At 41.2% G+C, this 12,122-nt stretch overlaps 1 protein-coding gene across 9 annotated transcripts in view; it reads left to right on the forward strand.

Moving 5' to 3' along the window:
* The window catches only part of DPF3 (double PHD fingers 3), a 193,974-nt gene that overhangs the window by 143,201 nt on the left and 38,651 nt on the right, over positions 1 to 12,122 (forward strand). For all 9 annotated transcript variants that reach the window (XR_006019280.1, XR_006019281.1, XR_006019282.1 and 6 more), the window contains one exon: positions 9,844 to 9,972. Coding sequence is in view for 6 of the 9 variants with exons in the window: in XM_042047292.1 (XP_041903226.1) it covers positions 9,844 to 9,972 (129 nt within the window). In the remaining 3 variants the exon portion in view is untranslated. The remainder of the gene's footprint in view (positions 1 to 9,843; positions 9,973 to 12,122) is intronic.

Consider the following 12,122-nt stretch of genomic DNA (forward strand, 5'->3'; position numbering starts at 1 on the left):
TAAATGGTCCCATTGTACAGGGGGATGGTGGGGAGCCAGAGCATCAGATCCTTCCTCTCCCTTAAGAACTGCTAGGCATGTGTTATGAATTAGATTTGACAGGTCTGCAGCATCATAGGTCTTGAGCTTCAGGAGTCCTCTCTGCATGGGTTTGGGGGCTGGGGGAGGTGGGAGGGAGGGAAGGCAGGGGGATGTTAATCCAAACAGCTAATCCACAACCCACTGAACAGGAGGACCAGAGATATGGTGTAGAGTAGGATCTGGTTATTTGCCTAGCAGTGTGTCAGAGATATGAGCAGCCTGATTTAGAAAAGGCAAGGCAAATCAAACCAGCCATTTGGAATTTGTCGTGCCGTGGGAGGTGAGCAACAGGTCAGTAAAGTTCAGGCGGGCGGCTGCAGTATGAACTTCCTTCCTTTGTACTCGCGTCTCCTCTGCAGCTCCCACTCCTTGCAGAAGCTGCAGTAACAGCAGGGCTTCTGCAGGATTCAACTATTGATGCCTTAACTGGTGCCAGGTCAAGAGCTGAAAGCCTCTTGTCTTTCTGCACATTCAGTCCCCTCTATCTCGTGCACAGACCAGTTTGAGTAAGTCAGAAAATGATCCAGAAATTGGAAAAGATGTCGATAGGAGGAACCTACCTAAAACTGAGAACCATTGAATAGGTGCATATTAGAGAACTGGGACTGGCCCAAGTCTCACCTCCTTGGCACATCTCACTGTCCTTGACTGTGCAGAACGTTTGTCTGTTTACATCTCTTTACATCTCTCTCTCCTTCTGTCCTTCTTTCTCACGTATAGATTACCTGTTGCAACATGAAAGATAGTTCAACAGTCTTCTCTGGCCTTTGCCTTTCTGAAAACACCCTAGCCTGTGTTCTGTTTGAGCTTTAGTGGCTTGCTTTGTATGCTTTATCTGGCCCTTTGACACAAATAAATAACCCTCCCTCAGTGTCTAGTCTTGCCTCTGCTATATACACATTTATTTCTGACCTACTCTCTGATTTTTTTACCTGAGTATCGAACTGTGAAAAGGAAATTATAAAAAACCCTTTAAAAAGTCAACTTCCCCTTTCCTCAACTCCACTGGAAAAAATAAATGATCCCACACCATTCTCAGACTTTTTCTCTGCTGGCTTTTCCTCTACATGTTGGCACCGAGACCGTGAGATTTGTGAGCCCAGGGTGCATCCAAGCCTGCCACAAAACACCTGCTGTTTTATTCTGTCTCTCTCCATGGGTACAGGTCAGCTCTGGGGGCAGCTGGTGCTCACAAATTTTGAGACACTTCTGATATAGGAATTACATTAGACTTCTATCTATTGAAATGTGTCTGTGAATGAGTGTACTAGTATAAATGCTCTTCCTTAATTCCTGGGAGAATAGGATAGTGTGTCAACATGGAGAAAAACTTCCTCTCCTTTAAAGAAGAAGAGTTTTCAGTGGCATTTTGCTGTGTGAAATGTTGATTACAGACGGCTGTGCAGAAACAGCAACTGAACAGGATCTTATGCCCACAAGCACTTTGGCCAGTGACAATCCTAAATAAAGTACACTGTGCAGGCTGTTGCTGGCCTCGCTGCTGAATGCAGGTTGATCTATTGTGCAATACGTGTAGTTAAGGAGGATGCATTCCTGTGTCCTCCTGCGTCTCTGCTAGCTTAAGCATCGGCCCTGCAAAACCACCTGTGTACATTATTTCATGGCATCAGCCTGTTGTGCCCAGTTCCATCACAGATTTTATTATGTGGATAAATCTCTACTGGAGAGACCAGCCAAAGTTGTTTGTGTACTCTAAGCATAATTGGATACCCGGTCTCCAGAGATAAAAAATTAATGTGCTAACCTCAGTGTGCCTCCAAGCTGTCCTCCAGCTCCCCCACACAGTCATCTTTGAAACATTTTTATTTCCATCCAGGCAGGGGGCTGGCCATGAATAAATGACGAGAGTCAGCCCCTCAGTTGGAGACGAGCTGTTTGTTCCTCTCCACAAGCAGCATCAATTTGAAAAGCTACATCAGGTCTACTTTTTCCCTGCCTCAGTGCTGATCCTTGCTGGGGCCATGGTGGGAGCTACTTCTGGATGCAAGGATGCATCAATGCCCACCTTGCAACAAGATACCCTGCAGCAGGTGCTTTTCAGTGAAAATATGTACATTACCTCGAGTTGACTTCTTAGTCATTTAATCCGTTCGGGGTTTTTCTCTTTTCAGATTTTGTTTTCATAAGCAAAAACACTCAGAATGCTAAAAGAAACAGTAGTGATGGGAGAGTTTGAACTATGTAAAGATTTCTCTTAAACGTGGCTGTAAATTACTGAGACTTTTGTGCCTGTATTTTGCAATGCTGAGTTAAAAAATCAATTAGTTGTTTAGAGTTACGGCATAGTTGTCTTCTATATACAGGGACCCAAAGGGGACTTTTTTTGTTGTTTTGTTTGGAGTTGTGGGGTGGTTGTTTTGTTAGTTTGTTGTTTCTTTTCTATACTGCCTGGGCACGGACTAAAATGTTGCTGTTGATGTGGAACTGTCATTGAAGAGAAGCACTGAGTGCTTCTCAGTAGTTTATGGGAAAATGTTTCCAATCTGACTAAGTAGTTTTTGATAAACACATGTTGTTTCAACAGCACATCAGCTCTTGAGATAGGATGGTACCATTTCTGTATTTATATTTTTTCCTTTTTCTGCTATTTCCCTGTTTTTTTCTGCCTTATTTTTCCTCGATGTAGGAACCCAGAGTGCAGAGAATATTTCTCTGCACTCTGGATTCCTACACTCCTCCATGTAGAATTTGAACCAAGTAAAATCCAAATGCTTTGAATGAATTTGAACTGAATAGGTGCTCTCTGCCTTCTCACACTCCTCCAGTGAGTAATTTCCAGATCCAAAGCCTACAAGATGTTGCAGGGACCCAATTCATGGCACTGGCTATTCTCACTTGAATACTGAGGGATGCTGCCAGATGGGGCTGTATATTGGGCATTACAATTCCTTCTTGAGGCGGGATATATTCCCTTAGCCAATGGGAATGATGTGTTTCAGTAGCCAGGTGCCAAGTCTCAAGAGAGGCACCCCTCAAAGTCAGGAAGTGTTAGATGTATGTTAAGATGTCAGACTCTTTTGTCTGTCTTCCTATTCTATCTCCTACTGTTTATCATCATGAGGCACTAGACAGTTACAATGTTTTACTGTGAGCAGTGGGGTTTTGGCTGATGCTTTAGGTGTTCCTGCAGAAGACTCTATAAGGTCAGTGTACAGAATTTGTATGAAATGCTGCCTTAAGGTAGAGGAATACCGATTCCCCAAATCTACTGAATCCAATCAGTTGACGCTGTATTTTCCTAGCTGTACCTTCCAGCTACCTAGCTCACCTTCCAGCTCTTTCATCAGCTGTTCAACTTAAGGTCCACACTGATTCCTGTAAAAGAGATGATCAAATGATCTTCCTTTTCCCCCATTTAGAGGTTTCCTCTGACTTTTACAGGTGTACCTCCTTCTCCTAGCACTTCTTGTTGTGCTCCTTGGCTGTGCTTCTCTGTGAGCAGCGGCTGTAGAAAAGGCAAACCTTTCAGAGTTGCTAAAAGCTGTTCAAAAGCAACAGCTTCTTCTATCCCCACACTACCAGCTAACTCAAAAAAGGAGATAAAATCCAGTTACTAGAGAGAGCTGGCAATACTTTGTGTGGGTGGTTTGCAGCACCTCTCAGTAGCATATCCTGCATCTCTGGCTGCCAGCAAAGGGCATGCCCATCCCATGTGGGGGAGTGCAGCGTGGGGAGCCGGAGCTAGTGGAGGCCATGGGGCTGTGAAGGCTGATTAGCACGACTCTGGGAACAGAACACCAGCCGTTTCCCAGCGTTACACCCAAGTTCCAAGTGTGTTCAGTTGAAAACAGCACCACATCAACACAGATGTGCTGCCTCCAGCCTGAGCTGCGCCTGCAGCCCCCAACACTTCCTGGTTTAGGGCCAGCCAACACTCTTATCTCTGGTCTTAACAACAGAGTAAGTGACTGGCCATTTCCTCTCATTCAGCTTGATTTATACTTCTTCCTGAAAAACGGCAATGAAAAACCCATGCACTTAATTCACGGTGAGGAGTCCCCAGAAATGGCCGTGCACATCCCTGCCTGGCTGCGTACCTGTGAGAGAGCAAGAGCCTTGAGCCCACTTCAGCTGTGTGTGGCCTGTTCCTCACACCAGCAGTTGTGTTCTTTTATTGTTCCTTCCCAGGGCAGGGTCTAGCCCTGAGCACAGAAGCAGTTCCCCAGTCCACCTCTCTGCCCCACCACTGCTTGCTGCACCCAGCGATGACAGGGGCAGAAGGGGGTACATGCCCAGCCAGCCATCTCCCTCCTCTTTCCATCAAGGAAAGCCACAGTCCGGGCACTGCTTTGCTTTTGCCTTCTCCTTAAAGCCCTGTTTTCATTTAACTATCACAGTGTAATTTCTCGCGTGAGCCTGCCTCCCCTGCACTGAGCCATTCCGAGCAGCAGACGGAGGGGCCGCGCTGCGATTCCTTACACGGGAGGGCCGAGGCGATAGCAGGTGGCAACGCCAGCGGCAGCCAGCCGGGCCCACGGTCACCATGGAGACGGGCCAGGCCTGCCAGGGAGGAGCGCTGGCAGCGAGGGGGGGCGAGGACAGGCACATGGAGCCATAGGTTGGGATTATGTGTCACCGAGGCCTCCAAGGGGCTTGACGACCGCAGGCGCAGGCTCTTGGCTGGCGTTCTCCTGCTCAGGCGGCCAGACATTGCTTGCCCTTTGCCAGGGTGAAAAAGGGAGGAGCTGGAAAGGAAAACTGGCTCTGTCTCAGACAAAGAGTCTTGTAAATTAAACAAAAAAATCCCAACAGGCAAAACCCCAACAATAAAAGCAAATCTACCCCTTTTCCTCCATTGTGAAGTGTACTGACTTGATTCAGGCCTACATGCAGGGTCCTGTGGTCTCTACTGTGCTCTGAAGATCCATGTTGCAAACAGAGTAAATGGCCTGATTCAAAGCCTTTTGAATTGAATTGAAAACCTCCAGCAGGCTTTATTGGTTTTGGATCAAACCCAGAAGAAACAGGTAAGATCTGGACAAAATGTGCTAGGAAAAATCCCTTTGTGAGTGCATATATCTGACTGTAGCCAATTCACTGTAATCATTGAAATAAATGATGCACAGCTCCACACCCCAGCAGCAATGCATGCACTCTACGCATTCTCCATTGCCTTCCCAGTAATGTGGATACGACAAAAAACAGGGATAAAATGTTGCCAAACCTAGATGCATATCTTAAATTATGGTTCAGTATTGTGCTGTATTACCTACAGGCTGAAGAAATATATGTGACTGTGATTTGTTACCGAGGAACAGAAAAACAGTTTTTCTTTTAAGCACTGTTTCCACCTCCCAAGTTTTTGAAGACTGTGATCCAAATCATCAAAATAATTTCATTTAGAAATCAGAAAAATAGATAGATACAAGATTCTATTTATTTGGGGGTTTGTCTGTATGTATTTAAGGGTCACATTTTGAAGAAAAACTATTTAAAATATCTGTATTCTGAATTTTCTGTTTAAAAAACAGAGACAAGAATTCCTTCTTCTGAACTTGCCTTGTATTCAAGATATTCTCTGAGAAGTAGAAACCTGAGATTTTTATTGAGTCATGTGGCTCCAGGAGATGATGTGGAAAAGAAAATTCCTTATTTCTTGATGTTATTTCATTATAAGCAGCTTGCTTTTTTTATTAAACTGAAACTATAAGGATAGTTTTTATATATATATAGTTTATATATAACTTACAGGGGGTTTTTTGTTACTTGGGAGGGATGAAGGGAAGCTAGAATTCTGTTTAGAGCCCCTGCCTTCAAAATCAAGAATGTACAGAAGATATTTTGTATATTTAAACTCAGTAAACTTGTTTAATTTTCAGGTTTTGTCTACAGAACAAAGTTACAGTGTGATATACTACATAATTTATTTAATTTACTGAACTTACTTTGCAAAAAGACTACTGTGAATGATGATACCATATTTTAAGTAGTTATTTCTTCTGCTTAGCTTGTTATAGCTTGAAATTAACTTGATTAGGCTAAGAAGAAAAAAAGTTTCAGAATAAGTGCACATCAAATTTATTTGGAAATGCTGACTTTATTTTCACTCTGCATCCTGTCTTCACATGAATCACCTTTCAGGTTCAGTGAAACTATTATTTGAACTGTGCAGATCTTTTCATGTCTCCCCTTAATCCATTTTTAAAGTACTTTTAAAAAATTGTATACTCAGTTTTGGGGGAAATCTAGATGAAGACAGGGCCTTTGATGAAGCTTGAAAACAACACTGAGTTGAAATGGCGAGAGGCACTGATTTAAATACACCTTCTATGAGCACACCTTAGCTCAGGCAATACTCAAAGTTCCTCATAGCTTTTGATCTCTTGTTGCAGTTTGCAATGTAAAAGAAAATCAGAAGAGTTTTGAGTAAGTTAGGACAAGACCATGGCTGGTTTTCAAGCCTTTGCTTTAAAACAGTCTCTAATTTTGGGTGAGCTTTTTCTTTTTACCAAATTCCTGGAGGCAGTCACCTGATCTAAATGATTCAACTCTCTGCTAGTGAGTTACTTCTTGCTAGCTGAGCTGTTTGTCTTAAACTAGCACCTTCTGCTTTTTGATTATCTTATGCAAAAAGTGAATACCTAGTTAATTACTATGTCTCAGATGAAAAGCAGCAACATTAGTGCCTAGGAAATTAATTGTTTTTCTTGTGGATCCATTCCCATAGTTACTTTTGTAAGTAGTTTTATTGATTTAGGGGTGAGATTAGGGTTGGTTTTTTCCTGCATGATACCGTATTCACGAAGATTGCATATGAAATCTTGCCATTTTTCCTTTGTTTCTTAATTCCTTCATCATTTGTGTATGACAGTAAAATAGAGCTAGAAACTCGGAGGATATATGCAAAAAAAGTTCCTTTGAAAAGCTTTCTGCTTCCTGTCATCTGAAAATCTCTTTATTCTCAAACCTTCTGTGATTTAGCCTGTGACTTAATTCACTGTATGGTACTGACCAAGAAAATAAGCTTAAGTCAGGTTTGGTTCTAGTTTTCACACCTGTTAGAACAAAAAAGAAAACATTGGAGAGAATAACATTGCCTGGCTTATTTGGCTGTAGAGATACATCATTTAAAATATCATTGATGTAACTTCAGGAACTTCTCATCTGTCTATGACTTTTGCCTGGTATCTCTATCACACTCCACTGAGCCAGGTTAATAAGTGAGCACATGGACACTTGCATTAAAAATTAAATAATTTGGAAGAAAACAAAGAAGAAATGAAAGGAAAATAAAAGGAAAAGAAAGGAAAAAGGAGAAGAGAAGAGAAGAGAAGAGAAGAGAAGAGAAGAGAAGAGAAGAGAAAAGATCAAACCCCAGGTTTATTCCCTTGCCAATAATCTGGGAGACTCCCTTCAGCTTTATCACACTCAGCAAATACCCTCCACCTCTCCCACACAGCGCAGATGAATTGATCAGTGTATGCATTTTCAAGTTCCCCTCTCCCATTTCCAGTTTGACAGTCAGTGGATCTTATGGTCATAATCCATGTTGAAAAAATTTAAGTCAGTATATGCAGAGTGTTAATTATACCATTATGAGCAGTGGTAGAAGTGGAGCTCTTTCCTAAGTCTGCTGGCTGGCACCCTGACTACTTGTTTTTATTTGTGGTCTCACCACTGAATTTTTGTGTGTTTGAGAATAAGCCAGTTTACCACTCTACCTCCAAGTCTTTCAGCTTTAAAATGCAATGCAACCTCGCCATAAGACTTAATTAGAGTCCAGAACACTTTGGCTAGAGTCTCTGGCAAAAGAGGCTTCTGACCTCACTGAAGGTTAATAATAGGATCTTAGTATCTGTAAGGCATGTTAAAACACTTAGATGAAAGGTGAAATAATGTAATAAGGAACAACAACAAAAAAAGTCACTGAATGCTGAGCTTGCTGTGTTTGCATTGCATGTGGCCTGTCTGTAGATGCAGAATAATATAAAGAGGTAAATACTTAACTTTTTCAAAATGGGGCTGCAGTGGGAAATATAAATGCTAGGGAGGTTTGCTTTTTATACACAAAATATGTACAAGCAGCAACTTTATGGTCATTTTGTTACAGGTCTTAAAATGACCCAGTGTGCTAGGCTTCCACCTGGTTCCTGTTCTTTTTTTGCATATCTTGCATGCATGTATTAAATGCTTTTCTGGAACAGACAAAATGCTAATCTAACACTGGGACCTTCTCTCTGGTTTTGAGAGAGTTGGGGATCTGTTAACCAGGACCATTTCAGAGCAAAGTCCATTGTTTAGTAAATACTCTCAGGGTTTCCGTGACCACAGAGGAAGATAGTGATGTATCTGCAGCCTTATGGATTTTAATTTTCTTAATTTCACCTTACCTGGAATCTTGCAGTTACCAATCTCCAAAAGTTCAGCTGATCAACATCTGGAAGTAAATTAATAAGCAGATGCACCCAAACCAGAAAAGCAGATTGAACTTGGAGGAAATTTTAATTTTAAGTGTATGTCTTGGACTGCTACCAGAAGCCCTTCAGAATGTCATTGTTCTTTGGGGGAAATTTGAATGTGGACAAAAAGATCATTAATAAAGGCTGTCAAAACATCTGTTAAAAATTTGCAACTTACAAAATATGCATTAAAAAGATAATTAAATAGAGATGGTACTGTTTAAAGTTCTTAATTTTCTCATTTGTAAAATTCTTGATGTGGTAGGCTTAGGCCAGGTATACCTGCTGGTATATAACTAGATTTTTTAAGTTTAAAGAGAAGAAACAAAGACAAAGACCAACCATTACCTCCACTGCCTTCCCCAGTTCATAGAGTGTGCAGGAAGATGTTTTCCCTCTCTGGAGAGCAGAGGAGGAAAATGGCAGTTGTGAGCAAGGAAAAAGGACATTGCTGTTCTGCTCAACTAAGAGGAATGCAGAAGACCTCTGCCCTTCTCACCTTCCTAAGGGATCTGCCTCCTCCTCTACTTAAGATCAGTGTGTGTTTGCTCCTTTCCAAGTATTCCTAGCTGGAAAATAATAATATAATCTCGCTCCTTTTATCTTGTCTGAAAGAGTTTTTAACTCTGCTGGTTGGGATGTCTGCCCCAAGCTCACTCTGCACCTGTGCTGGGTGCTGGGGTAGTGTTGGACCCTCCCTGCTCATCCCAGGGAACGTGACTGCTGCAGATGGCTTAAGTCTTGGGTGAAACATCCCCAAATGGCTTTGTCTGTGAATATTCAAGGACTTTTGAACCAATCTTCTGACTAAGGACACCCTGCTACTTAGAGATGTAGTCCCCTAAAAAGCTACTTGAAATAAATAAAACCAGTAAGGGTACCTATTCCCCCATCTTCCCACTCTTGATTTTTGAGTTTTATAGACTGTAGTTTTCCTTTCTGAATTTGTATTTTGTGGGTTTATGATGATGACGGCTGCCTGAAAAACCAAGTTTGGCTTACTGACAACATAAATCTTATGCTGCATTAGGGATTGTCTCTATACCTGTATGTGTTACAAGTGCCTGGACTGTAAAGGCACATCTGGAAGCATGTCCTTGAGAGGGAGCAGCCTTGCTGGGATTGTAAAGGAAATGGTGAAGGGCATTTCAGGCAAAATAGATACAACCCAGGGTGTACTTAAAATGAAGGTGGTTTATGCAGTTCACTTTTTGTTCTGATTGACAATGTTTTGGGAAGTTTGTGGCCTGCAAACTCACTGAGCTAACAACATATCAAGGATAAGGGGGAAATGTCCAAATGAATGCTCTTTGAGTAAATCTGATTTCTAACCCAACTACAGCCCAGAAAGGACCAGATGGGGTCATCATTCCCAATAACTACTGTGACTTCTGCCTCGGAGGCTCCAATATGAACAAAAAAAGTGGCCGGCCTGAGGAACTTGTATCATGCTCAGACTGTGGGCGCTCTGGTAGGTGACTCCTTCTTGCATCTTACTTGTACAAAGGCATTTGAGTGATTTGGTTTTCGCACTTTCTGAAGATTTTGAAGAAAGGCAGCATATTTGGGAAGGGACAGAAGATGGAATCTTACCTCTTCTCTGTGTTTGTGGGAAAGGATGACTGAAAAATTTTATATCATAAACCCCATTTTTGGATTCACATTTTTAAGCTAATGGGGTCTTATGAAATAATGAAGTTTTAATGTATTTATTGGCTTTTGGGAACATTGGTACATGTGCTAGTTGTTCTTCACATGGAAGGAGAAAATCCTATGACAATTTTAAAAAATGGTCTCTGTCTTTAAATGCTGCAATTACAACTATAAATTACTTACAAGATTTATGAAAGTTGCATGACAAGCATTCCCATTGATTACACATTTCATGCATTTCTCCATCCAAAAAAAGAAAGAGGGAGTAAATTACAGGGTAGGTATGGGGGTAGCTGTCAAGAATTATCCTCTTACAAGATGACTATCATTAGTTTTGTTTAAAGAGGTTTTTATTTCTCCCTTTTCTTCCCTTCTCTCTTTTTAAATGTAGACAATTGTATCTTTCTGAGTTGTCTTTATTTCTGGGCTGTTGTTTTCTTCCTTCCTTTCTTTCTTTTTTTTTTTTTTCCTTTCTCTTTTTTTGGAAAATTTTATACCAGCTGAAGAGTTATTTATAGCTCATGTAGGAGGTAGTGATGGTGGTAGAGGGAATGGGAGACCTTTAACAACTGCATATTCCAGCTTTGGTCCAAGTTTCCACTTGTGGTATTTTTGTATAGTGGTGATACTAGTGGTAATAAAATGATTATATAGAAATCCGAAAACCGAAGAGGCCTTGAAATTCAGTATGAATGCTGCTCCTTCTATACTGTAGTCACTGAAAGATGTTTGTTGCTTCATGGCTGAAATGTGATGTGGAATGTTCTCATGCCAAGGAAATGGCCTTTTTATGCTCCTGCTGAAATTCATAGTAAGCCTATTACCACATTCAGTGGGAGAATGATTAGACTCTCACTGAAATTGCCTTCTGCAGTTGTTGTGACCTCTGAAGATATTGTGAAATTATACTGGCCACCAGAGGATCAATGGCAACCCCTGTGGGTTTCTCCAGGGGCGTGCTTATGAATGCTGTGCCGTCTGAGACATGGACCTTTTAGTGTATATGTGATTGCTTCTAATAACTGAAGGGGGAAGTCCATGGGGTCTGTGGTGCCATCTTGGAAGATCATTGCCCTTCGCCTTGAGTGTTATATTTCCATATAACTAATTTCAGCATTTCCTGATATGGCACAGTGAGATGGATCCATATTGTATTGCTACTCAAACATTGCTATGGTGATTATATCAGAATGCAACACAAATACATTAATTCCCTTGATTCCTTAGTGTGATAGAACAAGTAGATCAGCCTGTAGCCTAAACTGTGCAAAATCAGTTCCATTAAATGCTATCCTTGTACAAATTCTGATCCACTTGGGTCATTCATAGGGTCTGCAATGCTGTGACTGATGTGCGATGAAAGCGATTAAGGTATAACCACACACTAATCTCTAAACTAAAACAACGAACCCTCTTTGGTGTTTGCCATCTTTCTCTTTTATAATAATGGAGAACATTTTCATTACACTGAAAGAGAGGTCATGGAAATTATATTGTTTATTCTGTTCACAAAGTCAGTAAAATCACATTTCTACAATATGGTTTACTGCCAATTATTTTGTTATATCCATTTTCTTTTTTGTGAACAGGATTTACTTCTTTTTGTCTCAAGCAATGCAGTGTACTTGCTATATGGCTGATTCCTGTAGCTGGAGCAGGGAACCAACAGTTGGTTGCTTAATACCATGCTACTGTTTGTGAATAACAAAATAGCTGTTCCCTAAAATCTCACACTTCAGTTTTGCTGGGGCACAAAAGACATCTTTTTGTCTACCTTCCCCGAAGAGGGAATTTGAAGGTCGTACTATTAATCACATAAAAAGTTTGACTGGGAGAGAAAACAAACCTCAATTTCACAGGTTTCAGTATTTGACTTCTCTTTTTAAGAGTCTTCTTATGGTTGTTGTTGCCTTTATTGATATTCTGTGTGGAGAATTTCCTGTTCCATCTTGAAAGTTGGATTGACTC

This window comes from Corvus kubaryi, unplaced genomic scaffold (genome assembly GCF_017639235.1).
Source record: "Corvus kubaryi isolate FWS band 111438036 unplaced genomic scaffold, C.kubaryi_AGA036_p1.0 66, whole genome shotgun sequence".
Taxonomy (NCBI): domain Eukaryota; kingdom Metazoa; phylum Chordata; class Aves; order Passeriformes; family Corvidae; genus Corvus; species Corvus kubaryi.